The 19109-nt window shown below is 41.5% G+C and overlaps 1 protein-coding gene across 3 annotated transcripts in view; it reads left to right on the top strand.

Annotated features, from left to right (window-relative positions):
- The window catches only part of Slc9a9 (solute carrier family 9 member A9), a 546122-nt gene that overhangs the window by 130087 nt on the left and 396926 nt on the right, over positions 1-19109 (top strand). For all 3 annotated transcript variants that reach the window (XM_075964987.1, XM_075964988.1, XM_075964989.1), the window contains exon 5: positions 6510-6625. In XM_075964987.1, coding sequence (XP_075821102.1) covers positions 6510-6625 — 116 coding nt within the window. The remainder of the gene's footprint in view (positions 1-6509; positions 6626-19109) is intronic.

Below are 19109 nucleotides of genomic sequence, written 5' to 3'. Positions count from 1 at the left end.
CCCCCACACTGAGTGGTTCCCAACTGCCTATAACTCCAGATGTAGGGGGCCCAACATCTTCTTCTGGATTCAACAGGTCCCTGCACTCACATGTACATAATTACACACAGAAATGCACATATACATGTTGTGGAATATTATTTTAACTATGTAAAGGTGTGTTGCATTTGTTCATGCTGCATTTGTTTAATGATGTGAGGATGTGTGTTTAGCTATGTAAAGATGTACTGCATCTGTTTCATTATGTAAAGATGTGTTTTATTTGTTTCACCTTGCCTGCCTAAGGCACCTGATTGGTCTAATGAAAAGATGAACAGCCAATAGCTAGGCAGGGGAGGGATAGGTGGGGCTGGCAGGCAGAGAGAATAAATAAGAGAAGAATGAGAGAAGAGAGGAGTAGAGAACAAGAGAGAAAGAAAGGGAAATGCCTGGGGTCTGTCAGGCAGCCACCAGCCAGCAAAGACGGAGAAGGACGTACAGAAAGAAAGGTAAAAAGCCTGTAGGCAAAAGGTAGATAAAGAGAAACAGGTTACCCTAAGTTAAAAGCACTAGCCAGAAATGAGACTAAGCTAGGCTGAGCATTCAAAACTAATAATAATTCTCTGTGTCATGATTTGGGAGCTGGTCAGTGCTCCCCGCCCCCCAAAGAAAGCCTGGTACATATAAACATAATTATAAATAAAATAAATTTCTAAAATAATGTTCAGAAATTCATGTGCACATTGATTCTGGGGCCTGTGGGCTCCAGATTTCCTCACTAGTGAGTGATCTATGTCTGCCTGTTTCTTGTGCTCAGGCAGATACGTGACCCTGCAGAGTGTTAATGAAAATAACCCATGCTTCCCTTCCTTAGCCATTAAGGGTTCAATGGAAAAACCCTTCTTTCTTGGTGATGTGGTCATTGTTTGGTAATGTTTATTTTTAAAAAGAGAAAAGAAGGAGAGACAATTTTTTAAAAATATGGAGATGAAAATGACATATTTTGAAATTATCCAAGCAACTGAACGTTCTAGAACCTTTTGTTTTGAAACTTTTCTCAGCCTTCAGGTATGTAGTTTAGAGAGTGTGAGAGATGATGAAGAAATTGAAAATTTGTACATGCGTCATGAGCACTCAGTAAAGTGCACTGAGCATTTTCCCAAATTCTTTTGCCCAGTGCCCTCCAGTAGAACAAGTGACATTCTGCCATGTTGTTTCTCTAGTGACCCGCAGATTCCCACCCTGCGGTCTCCACATCACCTGCGCTCCACTGTCCAAAGGCTAGCACCCATGGGCAGCGTGCTCCTGAGAAATCTGTGTTATCAACAGCTATGCTTGATGAGGCAGCTCCTGCCACTGCCTACCCCTCACTTGGAGGCCACTAATTTCAGGGACCCCTGGCGACCTCTAACTTGGGTTTGCCATTCTGAGACACCAAAAACGGTTTCTGTGAAGGGCTGACAGAAGACAGCCCTCTGTGAAAATATATGACTGCTAATGAGTTCACTTTTTAACCTCCCTGTTAACATAATAATAACTAATTATCTTATTAATAACAGTGTAGCAATGACAGTAGCGTGTCACTATATGAAGAGCAGAATAACTTATTGCCGTTAGCAGTGATACTGACTATTGTTAGATCAGTAAGAGTAAAAGTGACCACAATGAGTGCATACTATGCTGGGTTCAGTTCTGAGATTTTCATTTCTGCATTGCTTTATTTATGTATTTATATGCTAATTCAAGGAAGTAACTGTGATTATGATTACTTTTGTCCGGTAGTTCATCTGGAGTAAATTATTAATTTACATTTTTAAAGCCGATGTGCGTGCATCTCCACCCACACACTGATTTCAGTATTCCAAAGCATTGCAAAGCTGTGCTGAACGTTTGTGTTTGTCCACCCAGATTCAATTCAATGGCGGCTCACTGTGTGACTATTTAACCTCTGTGGCTCTTGATTGTCTCATTTGTGAAGGGGATAATTACAATGCCTTCCTCAGAGGATTGTGAGGACTAAACAGCACAATGACTATCTATTGTCTGTAACAGAACTCACTAATGTACATTATTGTTTGTTTCTACCACGGCCATTATTTTAAAAGAATTGGAAAAATGCAGTAAAGCAGAAGAAAAGTTCACATTTAATTCCTTTTATGTAACTGCTATTAACACTAATAATGGATCCTGTGCTGTTCTAGTTTTCTTTCTATTGCTGTGATAAAGACCATGACCAAAAGGAACTTTGGGAGTTGTAGGAGTGGGATGGAATGGTAGGGGTGTTTGGGTGTGGGGTAGTCAGGGAGTAGGATGTGGGGACTTAGACCTTACTGGGGCAGGGAGGGAATGAAGAAAAGACAGGCAGATGGACACAGGAACAGAAAGCTGGGATCACGTGGTCTGGACTCTCAGATAGAGAAACCACAGCACTCCAGAAGTATAGCATGGTTCATGAGAGCAGTCTTCAGTCTGAAAACACCCCTGGGAGAAAACTGTGGTGAGCATTTTCTGCACATACTATCAATCCCCACACTCGGAACCCCCAAGGAAGGCTTTGGCATTTCCCTTATGGTCTTACGTGGGGAAGGCTTTGCTATCCCCATGGAGTTGACATCCCTGTTATTGACTGTGCCTATATCAACAACGTACACCCACTCAGGATCTCATACACTTAGGGCTTCCTCTGTTCCTCACCAATAATGAGAGCCAGATCACACCTGAGACTTTGAGAACCTGGCACTCGATGTTTGAGGACTGTGGCATGCGGGCCTGCTTTGTGGGGGTTTCTTTCCTGCCCAATTCCCACAGTGGTAAACCCCCAAAGAAATTACACAGAGGTCTATATTAATGTTAAACTGATTGGCCCATTAGCTCAGGCTTCGTATTAGCTCTTACAACTTATATTAACCCATTATTCTTATCTGTTAGCCACATGGCTCAGTACCTTTTTCAGCAGGGCAGGTCACATCCTGCTTCTTCTGTGATTTGGGCAGGACTCCAAAAAGAGCTTCCTTCTTCCCAGAATACCCCTGTTCTCATTGCCCCACCTCTACTTCCTGTCTGGTTTTCCCGCCTATACTTCCTGCCTGGCTATCAGCCAATCAGCATTTATTAAAAATACCATTGAAAGAATATAGAATTGTCCCACACCTGAGGATAGGCACCTCGACATCCAAAGTAGTCCCAGAATAGCTGTCTCTTACTGGAGAGACAGCCAGCAGACTCAATCCTCAAGGCTGGGACCTCTGTAGTCCCAGAATGGTGCTAGAGACCTGGAAAGTGCTTGGAGAGCCATTGGTCCTTAACCCAAGATGAAAGCTTGAATTCTCGGGTTCTGCTATCAGTGAAGGCATCAGCAGCAGAAGCAACAGCAGGGTGAATCACTGGTGTGATGAGAAGCCAAGCCAGCAAGAGATGATTTTCCTTCCAGCTACCCGGATAAGGAGCTGAAAGTGCCGCCCACAGTCAGGGTGTGCCGGTGCACATTCATCAAGGCAGTTCCTCCAGGGACAGTCCCTACTCAAGGGATTTTAATTTGTGACAATCTGGCATAAGAACCAGTCTGATAAAAGAAAAGGGTTTATTTGGCTTAGAATTCCATGTCATTGTTCATTATCAAGGGAAGTCAGAGCAGGCACCTGGAGGCAAGAACTGAAGCAGAGATCAAGGCCTGCTCAGTTTGCTTCCTTATACTATCTAGGAGAGCCTGGCCTGGGGTGGCACCACCTGATGCCTAAATTTATTCAAATTCAGAAATTTTAAATTTTTATTTATTAAGTTTTGATAATACATTTTATGTACCCAAATATTCTTGCATATAATTTTAATGGTTGAGTATTGGTCAGCCATATATGCTGTAACTTTTTTTTGGAACTGTTGCTATAATAAGTACTTATGATCTGAAACAAACTGAATATATGTATTTCAGACCAGATTTGATAATTTATTGATATTAATCCATAGAAAAAAATTGATGAAATACAGACTATCTTAACAGTACCTTTAGGGTGAATTGCCATATTGACTTATATAAGGACATCAGTTTTGTTTGTAGCAATTGTATAAACAGGACTTTTAGCTTCCTCTTAGCTTCACTAAGCATAGGTAGCAAGTGTGTGTGTACTTTTCTCGATCCAAATTTATGACTGCTGAAAAATATGCAGTAAGTATATTTCAACTCTGAGTTTCTTCTTCTCTAAAATTAGCTAGTAGATACAGACCTCAGAGATGCTATCTGTTCATGATGTTTATCGTGTTTCTGTGTGTGTTGGTGTTCAGTGTGTGAAGCACATTTCAAGTAAGACAGGACCTTTGTGAAGCCAGGATGTGAAAAGGACTGAAAGCAAGAATAATGAAGACCATTCCTCTATCCAGGATGTAACTGTCCAAAATGTCACAGGAATGACCATACTGGTAGATTCCCACTAAGGGAATTATTGTTGGTGACAGATATTATTTACATGTCTGCTTATTTTCATTTTTGTTCATACCACTAAACCATATGGTCAATGAAGGCACAGATCTTGGTTTGTTAATTCTTAGTAGAAGACCTGACATAGCTGGTGTTCAACAAAAATACATATTGAACACAACAACAAAATAATGAAGGTTCCCTGGATCTGGTGGGAGATTTTTATTTGGTAGCCAGTATGTGGCTCCCTGGGAAAATTATCCAGACTGAGGCCCTTGAACTTGCCTCTTCATAGCTCCTGTGGTCAAATCCCTACTGGAATAGTGTTTACCAATATTGAGTACAATTCGATCTGGTTAAGATTCAGTTCCTACCCTGGAATCCATACTCTGCAAGTCATGTAGAGTGTCTTATCTAAAGTTCACCGAGGATCCACTCAAAAGTTCAATCCAGAGGATGGTGTCAGCCTTAAGGTTTTAAGGATATTCCAAACATGCCCCTTGGACTGTCTAGAGTGGTTCCTTCATGCCATGGCTAAGAGTCCATTGCATGTCATAGCTTATCAGTATAGTGGAGAACATAAAGCCATTCTTCAGGCAACACGTTCTGGTGGCTAAAATCCCCGGCGTGAGAACCAGGCTGTCTCCATTTATCCTACTTAATTTGCCGTATTAGATAGGTTACTGCATCACACTGTATAAATATTGTCAACCTTACAGGATCAACTGCGGATTAAGTTAATTAAAGCACCTAAACAAATCCCATCTCCACCTTCCAGGAGCAGTAGGGAAGCAGCTCCCTGAGAGGTTGCTTCTTTTATGCATTCTCTAATGTCTCCCATGGGCCATTATTGTTCCCCTATCTGATGAATCAAGGTCTTGAAGGTTCGATGGTTTTGATAATACCCTGAGTCACATGGCTTGAATGTGATAGTGACTGTTCAAACACAGCTCTGTCTGAACTACCTCCTTGCGGAGGTAGTTCTCTTAAGAGAATTGAAAGCGTTGGTATCACTGTGGAAATCGTGAGGTTCTATTAGCTGATATTTAGCCGTTTCTTAGTCACGCTCACAACCTCAGCACATTTTTTAAAAAGTAAACCTCAAGTGCACGTAAGGATCTCAGCATCTGTCTAGAGACTGGGTAGCCTGCAGTTCCTCAGGACTGTCACTGGCTTTAAATATTGGTACTGAGCGCCTATTCACTGTTCTCTAAATTCTCTCTACTAGGGTTTAAGCAAAAAGACCAATCCTTTAAATAAATAAATAAATACAAACTTTAAGGTTTTCATTAGCACATATTATCTAAGTGGAATAGTGGGTTCATAATGATATTTTCATAAATGTGTTTGATGTATTTTGGTCATATTACCCTCTCTTGTTTCTCTTCCTCTCCAGCTGACCTCCTTTCCCTTCTTAGCTAGTACCCTTTGTACTTTCATTTCTTAATTTTATTTCAGATTATTGTTTTTCCATTTTGGTGAATGAGCTTAATTAAGGTTCCTGGCAGAAGGCACGTGAGTGATGTGTTATTTGCAGGAGCACGGGCACCTTACCACATGTCTCTTCCGCTTTCACCTGGAGAGGTGCTTCAGGTTTTCTACGAGAGTAATGTTAGCTCACAGAGTACACTCTCAGCCACCTCAGGACTCGGTACAGGCTTTTGCCCAGGTTTTCAGTACCAGATGTGAATTCCTTCCAGTAAAGTGGTCTTCTCACCACAGTGGCAGGCTTGAACTTTGAACCCTTTCCAGGCACTCCTAGCAGATACAACAAGAGAAACTGGAAAGAAATCCATTTCCAGACAGCAACACAGCTCCCGTGTTTGTAGGCATGATTTGCTGTGCCACGTTGGGCACTTTTTGACATACTTGAAGCTTACTGTATTTTCCATGGCATAGGCTAGCAAATACTCCATTGCCACTCGCTAGGTGAATGGGTTGTGACATTCAGTGAATGAACCGTTCAGAGCGGAGATACCACAGTGGCCGTGAGTTGGCAGGTTTGGTGGTTTATGCATGGTACCTATCCAGGAAGCACATCAGAATCTTCTCTGAGACAGCCTAGGCTTGCGCAGGCTCCAGCTTGATGTTTGAAGGTCCCTTTGTCTCTCTTCTACAGGTTAATTATGTATGGCTTTGTGAAGGCCATGGTGCACGCTGGCCAGCTAAAGAGCGGGGACTTCCATTTCACTGACTGCTTGTTTTTTGGGTCACTGATGTCTGCTACAGATCCAGGTAACTGTTCGAATAATGCATTTCTTTCTTTGAAGAATCAAGCATTGGAATGGACGGTTTCTCCACAGGTGGTCGTCTAGTCTCCCCGGCAGTGAGTCTTTATTCCTCGTCGCAGGCTTTGGCACATCTGCAAGTGACTTAAACAGAAAGTCAAGAAAGACAAGGAAAAGAAATAGGTGATATCACACAGCCCCCAAGAAATTAGACAGAAAGCAATCTCCATAGTGGAAGGGACTTTTTAAGGTCATTATTGCTTCTCTTGAATTTAGAGCCATTCGGCACTGTTTTCTTTAAGTTTGCCTCTATTTGATATATCTTCTTTCAAAAGTTATCTGTTGAATTAAATGGTTTAAAGTTTCTTTTAAAATTGTTTGCTCTGGAACTTTCTAAACATGTCAAGGATAAGGAGCAGAGTAAATATGATTGCCAGCCGCCCTTTAGGAGTCAAATATGAGCACAGGTTCTCCATCCATTCCTGTTTATTACGATGGTATCGCATTAAAGTAAGCATCAAGTATCTTATTTTGGTATGTAAATACCCTGAAAGCAACCCTTGTTGCCATTATAAAGCTACAACTATTTGTGATCATAATTTAATAATATGAAACCTCCAGTCACTGTTTAAATATCCTCAGTTCACTTTTCCTATTGCCGTTATTGGTTTGGTAGTAGTTTATATGAAACATAGCTGAAGATGACACATAATTAGTTATGGTGTCCCCAAGTGCCCAGTGTTTCTTATGGTTAAAGCTAGAGGCTTAATTAATCAGAATCGGGCTCAACCTTTTCCTGTCAGGATTACTGTAAAAATGATGCTGGGGAAACCACATCAGAAGGTAAGTGGTGACTGGTGATTCTGCTGTCAGCTTAATCCAGCGCAGCCATGAGTTGCCATTCCAGCAAAGAATGCCAGGATGCACCAGAGGAATGGCATGGGTCTCTTATATGTTATAATGAAAGAGGAAGCTCACTGAGGGTGTGCAGGCTAGTTTTTGTGCCAGCTTGACACAAGCTGGAGTCATCAGAGAGGAGGTACCTCAATTAAAAAAAAATGCTTCCGTAAGATTGAGCTATCCGCAGGGAAACCTATAGGACATTTTCTCAATTACTGATTGATGGAGGAGGGCCCAGCCCTTTGTTGGTGTGGCTGCCCCTGGGCTATCGGTTCTGGGTTCTATAAGAAAGCAGGCTGAGCAAGCCACGAGGGAAAAGCAAGTAAGCAGCACCCCTTCATGCCCTCTGCATCAGCTCCTGCCTCCAGATTCCTGTGCTGCTTGAGTTCCTGTTTATTTCCTTCAGTAATAAACAGCAATGTGGAAGTGTAAACCAAATAACCCCTTTCCTTCCTGAGTTGTTTTGGTCAGGGTGTTTCACCACAGCAATAGTAACCCTACCTAAGACAGAGGAGAACCACGTGATGTCTCAGGGTGTGAGAAGAGGACGGTGATGGGTCTTGCATTTCCATTTGTGATATTTAGAGTGTCTGGATTTTGCTCTGGATTAGATGTGTCAGGAAGTAAAAGCAATTTCATTATTATCCTTTCAGTTCAGTCTTCTCTTAAAAGAGACAGACCAGACTAAGCCTAAGTCTGTAACTGGTAAAGAAGCCCCATTTCCCTCTCTGTGGTTGGGATAGACAATGTTCTATCCGTTTGGGCTTGGATAATCCTCATTATTTATGTTTAGAGATGATTATGTAGTTCTTGTGTTCGTTCTGCTCCACCCTGCTCACTGCTCACAGAATCATATGCCTGAGGTTGTTCTGTGGGACTGTTTATGTCCAACAGGGGACACTAGACCTCGTGGATAGTGAAAGGTTTCTGTACCCTGATATTACAGTAATCTAAATAAAACCGAATTTTAAAAAAAACGGGTTTAATCTGAGCAAAGCAACTCCTGGGTGATCTAGGGGGGGGGGCGAATGTGGAGGGAGAAGAAACCATGTGGCAGGTCTGGGGGCCAGGTCTTAAATAGCCTGTAGGCATGGTCCTGAGCATCTCAAGGGGGGAGGGGCAGTCCTTGACAGATTTTCTCAAAGGGCGGGGTCTGGGGTGGGTGGAGTGGGACTAGGGGGAGCTTCCACCTAAACAGATGCTAGCAGCCAACACCCCCTGAACAGCAGTGCTGGCATCAAATGAGGTATACCTGTGCTCTCTCAGGCTCAGTCTCAGAATTTAACAGTGAACCCAGCTACTTCCTAAGCACAGACATCTGACAAACTCTATAGATTGCAAATCCCTGTCTACCCATTAGCTGCTCCAGTTCTCATGATGGTCACTCCTAATTCTAATATAATCTCCTCAAAGGAGTTTCACTGTTCAGTTATTTGAGCTCTCCATGGTTTAATATAAACAAACAACAAGAACCAAGATTATTTCCTCTAATTTACTAATTTCCCGAATAATATCTTGTTTCCATGGCACCCTCCACATGTTACCAGCATGACAGGTCTGTAACACACATCTTTCTGAAGATGTGGGTTTTAATACAGCTATTTTTTTTAATACTGGCTATTCTTTTTATACAGTTAAAACATTCCATTTTCACGGGGCAGGGGAGGTCTTCATGTTTCTGGTGTATATTTTTAACATGACTCTCACAGTCTTTGATAAACTTCTTGCATTTAGGTAGGGCTAAGGTTCCAGCCTTATCATCTATGACTTCTGTCCCTCAATTTAAAAATAGTCATTTCTCCAAGGAGCCTTGGGTCTTTTAAGAGAAAAATGTAAGGACCACTTTCGCTACTGTTTTCATTACTATTGGATAGGTCATTCTTTTTAGACCTCTGTGTTTAGACAAAATTATACAAGAAATCCTTTTAATATTTTCAGCTCAGTTTCAGGATTATAGAGATTTTTATTGGGATGCCATGAATTTTAATTTGCATTTGCATTTTCTTCTGCTTCTTTTTCTTCCTCCTACTACATTAATATAATTTTTACTTGCTTAAAATATATACTCTCAAAATCATCTCACATACATTATTGCTAAAAATATAGCAACTGAAAAATGGCTTAAGGTTTCATGTGGTTATTTTTAGCCTTTGAGTATATCCCACTTGGGATGCAGTTAAAAGTTGTTCTGTTTTTAAATCACTTGAAATTACTCCAATGTGTGGCTAAGCCCAAGCCAATCACAATAATGTTCTTCTGCTTCACTGTGCCTTTTTGTTTTGTTTTAAGATTAGATTAAATATCCCAAGGATTCAGAAATGAAAAACCTCTATGGGGGCGGGGAGCCTAGCTGTTAGCCCTGTCCCTTCTGCCCTGACTTTTGGACATGTTGGTGGTTGTTGAATTACATTTCCATCTTCAACATAAACATGTTTGTCTTTCCATACCTGCAAACATAAACACCCTCTGGTCTACACTGTGCTACACCACTCTTTGTCTTGCTTTATTTAATTAGAAGCGTTTTAGACATTGACAGCATCTAAAGAGCTCTCTTATTTCCTTTTATAGCTACAGAACAGGCCACTATGTAGCCATTCTCCCATCAATGGGCATGTAAGAATGTTTTCTTGTTCTTTTAAATTAGCAATTGTGCCACAATGAACAGTTTTTAAATTAACACAGCTTTTCATGTGTTTCCCGTGTGTCTTTGGGGATGATTTCTAGAAATAGATATTCCTAGATACTGAAATTCTCCCCTAAACTGTGGACCAGTTTACACCCATGCTAGTGATCTACGGAGGTTTATTTTCCTCACAGACATGCTGAGGCAAATTTAGGATCCCCCATAGGCTACGGGATTTACATCTCCCTGTGGTCTGCCCAAGCCTTTCTCTTATGATGAGTGAGATAGAACATTTATTTACATGCTGAGACATAAAGATATTTTTTTTCAAACTCTGCTTTGGAGCCCACAGGATAGATGAGGGGGATCAGAAATCCATGTGGTGTAAAGAGATAGACTGCTCCACCCCAAGGGTGAGGGACATCTTGGCTATTCCGTGACTGCTGAGAGATAGATTTCCATTGCCGTTTCCAGAATGATTCCACACAGCATCGCATGCCCCAGGGAAATGCAGAGGTGGCTTGGCAACAGCCCGAAGCACAAGCTGAAAATGGAGGCTTTCCTCCCTAGTGATTTTCCAGCCAGTTAAGGCCATACTCTTCAGCTAAATATGAGCATTCAGCCATTCAGTGCCGGGTCAAATTTCGGGTGACCTTTACCCAAATGTGTGTTGCAAAGCATCATTTGTTCCCCGTCTCAACAGTGAGCTTATCGCGACAACCTGAGTTTGTTGAATTCTGACTGACTGGATTGTCTCCAAGCACTTCTGAGGTGTGTCTTAGCTTTGTTCTTTCTGTTACTGGTGATGTTCCCAAGGTTCTATTTAAACAACACAGAAAACAGACCAAAATGGTGGGAGGATCCAGCCTAGGAAATGATTATTTACCTGCCTCGTGTCAAACAGCTAAACAGAAGAGGCCTTTAAAGTCTCACAGCGGCTTACAGCCAGGACGGGCATGCAGAGAACCGAGTCTACCTTCTGGGTCTGGCGTGGACCAGCTGTGCAATTTGGGCAGCTCTTTATTGCCTTAGATTGCACGGATTCTTGCAGGTGGTAAATCTTCATTCTCTTTCCTTTCTCCTCCTAACTCTTTAGATGAAGACACTACCTCTTCGTCTGTCCGTAAACTGGAAAGTACCAACCACAGCCCTCATGCCCTTCCAGCTCTAGTGGCCCGTGATTCTTATTTCTGTGAGATTTCTTTGAAAATGAACTTTAGTTTTAAAGAAAGTGCAAAATCAACCCAAAGCCAGTCAGCTGGATAGTTTGAGGTTCTAACCCCACTCAGCAAATGCAGCCGTGATTTCACACGGCAGAAGCCTGCGGCATATAAGCAGGAGCCCTGGCTCCCCATTCTTTACTGAGAGCTAATTGTTATATTAAACACATTGAACCCACTCTCTGCTAAATTGGTGTAATTTAAGATCTTCAATAACCTTAAAACACTTAGTTAATCTTACCCCACAATTATTCATTTATTGCCTAAATTCTCATGACTCACTAACTTATGAAAGAGAACCTGTGCTCTCCAGGCCTGACGGTTCTTGGCCTTTAATTCTTTAAATGAATCCTTTCCCAGTTAGCTGCACCCCAAGCCAGGGTTATTACCTACTACTAGGTATCTGTTAGAGGAGCACGTTTAGACTCAAACTCTTCCTGCCTGTTTCAGATTCTCTCCAGCTAGCTTTGGTTTACACCAGCTAGTAAAACTCCCAGTTTAGCTAGGAGGATTTGACCATAATTTTATCTCACTGATGAGGCCCTTGCTGCTGTGATGATCAGTAGCTTGGCCATGAGTGGATATCCTGGGACAGACGACCGGCTATGAGGCTAGGCAGCAGGATACAGGAACATCCTCTCAATCCATGAGCCAGCTTTTCTTCATACACATCCAGAATAAGGAGATCAAAAACATGGGGCAGAGACAAAGGCATTGACACACAGGAGCCAAAGGCTCTGACACAGGGAATGAAGATCTGACTTAATAATCCCACTGTCAGATGGTCAGGCCCATAATGGAACCCTCTGCTGCTCTCTGGCCTCCTGGCTCTTCCTTCACTCCCTCGGGGCCATTTGGTAAATCGAGACTACCAAAGGTGATGATTTTGACTGAGACCTAAAAGCCCATTCAACCGTGGTAGGTAAGACAAGAGAGGGCTCTTTAAGGCCCCTGAAGACACATGGAACTCCAGCAGAGCCACCTGCGTTGGACATGGCTGGTCCTGTCTATGTCTGGCTTCTGCTGTCTCTCTTCTGACTCTGCCTTCCTTAAGGTCTCTGCTCAAGTGCCAACACTGAAGTAATGCTAGCTTAGCTCCACCTATTAAAAACCACACCTGCCTCTCGCCCTAGTCACCTCGATAGCCTGGACCCGTGCTCCATTTATCTCAACAGTATTTACCAACACCGAATAGTTATTTTTATTGCTCTATCTAACTATTGATGATCTGTTCCCTAGGAGGGAAGGCTTTTCACCTATCTTGAAAAGCTAGTGCGTCTACTGTCTGGAACAGTGGGTTTTCAATAAATGAATTAATGAGTATTTTTGTGGAAGGAACTGTTAGAGCAGAGTCTGGAGCCTTGAGAAGAATCTCTTTCAAGTTCGAAATGGGAAGCAGTTGAACATGCAGGTCACCACCAGTAATCAGATGTTTCATGGCCCTGGAAAGGATGGAGACATGAGGTTCAGGTCAAACTCGGTCTATAGACATGCTTGCTTCTGTTCTCTGAAAAAATACAGCTGACTAAAATGAAGACAGGTGCCTTTCTTTTCTAGTCAAGTAGACAGAATTTCTTTCTCCCTGACACATAGTCAGGTTGGCACTTTCCTGAGAAGAGCAAGTCATGGTTCGTGGACTTGTGGAAATGTAACAATGATGTAGGCATTTTAAATCAGAAGTTACTCAAAGTAATAGTGTCTTTTAGAAAAAAGGAAGGATTCCACACTTTAGACCATGGATTAAGCAATCAACCAGAGAATTCTAGAAACTCATCCTGGCATTTGACAAGAGCGATACATCCTGCAAGGTCCATAGAGAGCTGCCCATTCAAGCATATGTGATCTGCGCCTCTTTGTGCTCCATCCACTTCTCGCTTTCTCCTTTGGATTAAAATATCTTCATTTCATATGCTGCAGCTGCACTAGGACTCAAATACAGCTGCAGCACTTCAGCTCCAGAAGTCTTATTTCATAACGCAAAACTGGAGGGTGACTCTGACTTCATAGACTTGGCTGTTTCTCCCAGGAGACTCACTCCGGGCTATTGTGAATTTGGGTCAAATTAACAAAAGTGGGGGGTCTACAGTCCTTTCCGGTAGCTTGCAAAATATACACGGCTACTAAATACTTAGACGGTAACAGTCTCAGTCAATATATACTATAAACATGAATACACTCTCTGTTTCAAATATTTAATATTAAAAAGTATCTCATTCATAATATTTTGCTGTTTCTGTGGTGCTGGAGATTGAACCCAGGGCCTTAAGCATCCTAGGCAGGAGCTGTGCCCCGATACATGAAATTAATTTCACCTGTTTATCTTTACTTTTTTAAATATGACCACTAAAAATTTAAAATTATGCGTATGGCTTACAATACATTATTGGAGAGTGCTTCAATAGAGCGATGTCAGAGGAGAAGACTATAAGCCAAATACACAATCCTTAATAAAAAAAAAACACCACAATAATTTAAAGTTAAACGAAGAATCAGGCAGGCTTCCAGGGTGTGACAGTTTGAATAAGAATGGCCCCATAGGCTAATAGATTTGAAATCTTGGTCCTTAGGGAGTGGTGCTAACAGGGATTAGGAGGTGTGGCTTTGTTAGAGGAAATGTGTCACTGGGGGTGGGATTTGGGATTTCAAATGCTCAAACCAGGCTCAGTGTCTCTCTCTGCCTGCTGCCCATGGATCTGTATGTATACTTCTCAAGCTCCTTTTCCAGCTCTGTGTCTGCCTGTGTGACTCCATGCTTTCCACCGTGACAATTATGGGTTGAACCTCTGGATGAAGAAAGACCCCGTTAAGTGATTGCTTTTATAAGAGTTGCTGTGGTCATGGCATCTCTTCACAGCAATAAGAACAATGACTAAGACACAAGGCACCAGATGGATTGTGGCCTTTGTTGAAATATGGGCGATTTATACTTTTTGATATTGAACTAATATGTCTAATATTTTCTTTCTAAAAATCCTTTTCCAGTCTCTTTTTCTACTGTAATGCATAATGACCTATAAATTAATTTACACCCATGCTTCAGAAGCAAAGGAAAGAGAAAAGGGAGTAAATAGCTGGGTGATTTAAATACCACAGATGTGCCTTCTAACCCATAAATCCTGCAGTCTCTGATTGGTGAAAGGCAGCTTCAGCGATCTCAAGCCCGAGGCTTTCAACAGTCCCTCTCCTTAGTGGCACATAAATAAAATGCCTAACAGTCCTAGACACTGCCCCTCTACCTTCCACTCCCTGCATGTGTGTGTGTGTGTGTGTACATACGTTTTTATGCAGTTTGTTACAAACCCAGCAAGTCTGACAATCGACATTATACTCGTCCCATTTCAAAGTGTGTTGAGACATTTGAGGTTCCTAAATTAGATAACTGCTCAATATCAGAAATAAATGTTTATGTAAAAGAAATCAATAGAGACTGCCCATGGAGTTGGCTGGGAAAATGTAGCCCATAACTCTTTTCATGAAGTTTAGCTTTTAAAACTAGCTGATGTAGATAATTGGTTAAGTTCTCCAATTAAATAAGGCAAAATATAGTGGAAAAATTCACTGATTTGTCATTGCCATCACTAAATGACCTTTAGTGACTGTATGTAAGAGAGCGCCAACAGATGCGGCAGAATACAGAGGGCTTGCTGCTACTGAGCACGTAATAGACAGGCGGTAAATAAACAGAAGAGTCTGCAGGGTATAACAGACTAATGTTTAACTCTGCATTCTATCGGAGCAACATGAGCCTTAGTTTCCCCACTTCTGAGATGGGGCCACGATTTATTAAAAAGCTTGCCTTTGAGAGTGAGTGAGATGGCACGTGTTTTGGTTGTCGTTATCTTACAACGACACGGAGATGGAAATAGCATGTTGCCGTAGGTGTAATACAGCAAGGTGTGCGCACTTGAGCTTGTGTTTCTGGCAGTGGTACTAAACTCTTCATCCTTGGGGGACTCTCTCTTGGATGACTGCTTTCCTCCGAGGGCTGCGTGGTCAAAGTCTGAAGTGTGAGGGGTAAAATGGAGTGGTCTTTAAGAAACAAACAACACCTTCACTTCCATTTCCTCTAGCAGGAGATTAGGATTCTTAAAATATTGCCATTATGTTTAGATATTGCTATTAAATTTAGATCATGTCATTTTATCCCTAAGTATCTAACATCATGCACATGCCTGAACAAGAGTCATTCTCTTGCAGAAACTTTCAAAACCTTGCATATCTTGCGAAGTTTCAGAAGCCACTGCTACTACCAACTAATGTGCTCACTTTCAGATCCCCAGATTGTTCATTTTGCCTGTAATCAGAATGCAAGCAGGATCCACAGGTGACATGTAAGTGTCACACCTGTGCCTTCTCTCTTAGTCCAGAGCCATGCCCCCTGACACCATATCTTTTATGCTGTTACTAAGAAAATGACATCACTTCTGTGGAAAGAACCTCATTCTGGACTAGACAGTATGCTTCCTGCTGCACACTCATGTTCTCTTTATCTGAGTGGCAGGTAGCTGCCCCATCAGGCTCCGTGGTCTGGTCCTATTAGTTCCATTAGGAATGGCAAGATGGCATATATATTTTTCTAGTTCTACCCTTTCTTCCAAATCTTTGGCTATAATGATTCCTGCAACAGAACTATCCTATGTACTTATTCTAAGTTTTTCCTTATACCATCAAAAAGGATTATACAGGCATCCTCTGGACTGTTGTTCAAATGAACAATCCATAAACAAACTTCCATTGTAGACATATATTAAATTTAACCACAGTGCTAGCATTGCACTAAAATGCTAGCCGCAGTTTTATGGTAGGTGAAGTGATGCTGGCCCCTGCAAAGCCCTAATTCCCAGAGCCTATGTGCATTACATTAACTTTCTTGGCACAAGAGACTTTGCATATGTGATTAAGTTAAGAAGCCCGAGTTGAGGAAATTACCCTATCTAATCATGTAGGACCCTACAAATTGAAGACCCTTTCCTGGCTTTGATTAGAGGAAGATGTGACTATGAAAAGAAATCATAGAGAGACACAGTGTCGGTGCTGAAGGTGGAGGAAGGGAGCTGTGATTCAAGGAATAGAGGTGGCTATACTGCCAGGTGGAATGCCCAAGGAAACCGATCATCCCCTGAAGCCTTATGTTAGTTACTTTTCTATGATTCTGACAAAACCCCTAGCGAAAACAACTGAAGAAAGAATAGGCTTCTTTTGTCTTTCTATTCTGTGGTGGCAGAGAAGTCATGGCAGCAGGGGTGTGAGGAAGCTGACTACATTACATCATCAGTCCTATCCCACCTAGGGACTGGACGTGAAGCTTCTCTATAAAACCTGAAGGCCTGCTAAGGTAATTCATTTCCACCAGAGAGGTTCCATCTCCTACAGATTCTACCACCTTCCATAATAGCACCATCAGTTGGAAACCAAGGGTTTCAGCACTGATGCTGTGATGAATGTTTCACATTCAAACCTCTAGCAAGGATTGTAGCCCTACCTTAATTTTATCCTGCTGTGATTCATGTTGAGATCCTACCTACAGGACTACAAGTTGCTAAATTTGTGTTGCTTTGGGATCCTAAGGTTTCAGTTGGCTGTGGCAATAATTTAATACTGATATAATTATTAAATATTAGCAATATGTAATTAGGGTAAAATTTCCCAAACTCCATCATAAAACTTACTGTGTTGCTTTCTTTGATCAAGAATCCAGATAATATGTGATCATTGCTTTTAGAAAGATTTAAAATAATAAAGTAGTAAGATGCTTTTCTAAAAAGAGTCTTGAAGGATCATGTAATCTAACATTTTTACTTACAAAGAAGAGATGAGTAATTTGTCTCTACAACAATCATTTGCAAAGCTAGCATTACTAACTGGAAGAGCAGCCATGTCTATAATCCATCACTGGGGAGGCAAGAGGTAGGATGATCCAAGATCTGTGAGCAACCTGGGTTATTTAGCAAGTTCCAGTGTGTCCTAGGCTACCTAATGAGGTCCCGTATTTTTAAAAAAGTTCATGTTTGTGATAGTTAATTATTATTATCAACCTGAGAGAGTTTGGATTACCATGAAAATACCTTTGAGTATATCTATGAGGGTAGAGGATGTTTTTAGATGGGCAGGAAAACCTCCCTGAATGTGTGACACCTCTCCATGAGCTGAATCCTGGACCAAATAAAGAGGAAGCCAGCCAAGCATCAGCATTTGCCTCTCTATTCCCTGACTGTGTATCCACTGTGACCAACTGCTTTATGCTTCATGCTTTATGCTTTCGCCATCGTAGTCATGACAATCACAAAATGACCCTCAAACCATGAGCCAAAATAAACTTTTTGTTAAGTTTGCTTTGTGAGAACTATTCTGACACAGCTAAAAGAGAAGTAACTAAAACAATATTGCAGTTACTCTAGAGGTTTCCTGAGAGTTGGCAGTGGGTTCTGGGAGAGTGGCAACCTTATCTTGAATCCTCTATCTTTTGTTTCTCCACATATCTGACTTTTACAAGTTCTTGGTTCTCCCAAGTGCCGACAAAGTCACAAGCTCTGTGTTGTTCCTGTAGAGGAATCTTTCCGTGTCGTGAATCGTGTGAGCATCTGGATCCCTGTACCTGCTATAGAGGAGGCTTTGCATGGGAACTGGAAGGTTATTAATGTAAGAAATGTGTGTTGTAAATCTGTGTACTTTGGACCTTCACGATAGGAAGAGGACAGAGGTTGATGTAGATCTAAAGTTAGTGAACTTGACCTCCTTGGTTCCTGGGTAGTAGCATGGTAGCACCCATCTGGGGCCAAAGGGCTAGCCATGCTATTTCAGCATAGCTTCTTATAGAACTGCTAACACAGAGGGACGTCCTACACTTACAAGCTCTGGGAAACAAATAAAAACAGACCAAAATAAAACCACGAGATTTCTTAGCAGCCTGAAAGAGGAAGAGCATTCCAAAGAAGCAGCGTGCACACCCAGGACACTAATTGCTTGAGGAGTTTGAAAGAAGATGCAGTGATCTTGGAAGGGAGATTAAATAGACCAAGGGCAGATATGACCTGTGATTTTCCAAGTAACAGCTGAACGGAAGAGTAATATATCCCACCATGATAAGAACCAGAATTAGTGGAAGGTTATATAGAAGAAAAACTGAAAAGCAGAAAAGGAAATTTTAAACATTTGATTATTTTTATTTGTGTGGGGTTCACATACACATGCATACACTTTATTTGTGTGCAGGTGTCTATTTCTTCCAGAAGAGGGCATCACACCTCATCAGCTGGAGTTACAGGCAGTTGTGAGCTACCAAATATGGGTGCTAGGAACTAGAATTAGACCTGCTGGAAGAGAAGCAAGCATTCTTCACCATAGAGCAAACTATTTATCCCCATAAAATAACACTTAAAAATATGTAAACCAAGAAGATAAACCCAGAAACTGGATGACTAAGTCAAGAGGCATCGTATATAGAAAAATATAAGAACCAGCATAGGGAAGGGCAAAAAAAAAAAAAAAGAACAAAAAAAACACAAGTAATAATTATACTAACAAAGCATATTTTTTTGCTGTGCACTGATTTAAAAAAAAATTCAACCCTTCAGATTAAATCCATCTGAGTCCATCCTGTTTCAAGCAGGATTGATGAGAAATCTTAAAGTGTATGTCTTGGCAGCATTCCTAAATTACATGAAAGAAGAGAAACTAGATAAAACAATTACATACAAATGTAAAAGAAAAAATAAAGCTATTTGTGATGAGAACCTTAATTGTCAATT

This window comes from Microtus pennsylvanicus, chromosome 3, assembly GCF_037038515.1.
Source record: "Microtus pennsylvanicus isolate mMicPen1 chromosome 3, mMicPen1.hap1, whole genome shotgun sequence".
In the NCBI taxonomy this organism is placed as follows: Eukaryota; Metazoa; Chordata; class Mammalia; order Rodentia; family Cricetidae; genus Microtus; species Microtus pennsylvanicus.
The sequence above is the reverse complement of the archived record's forward strand: the minus strand, read 5'-3'. Positions and strand labels throughout refer to the sequence as shown.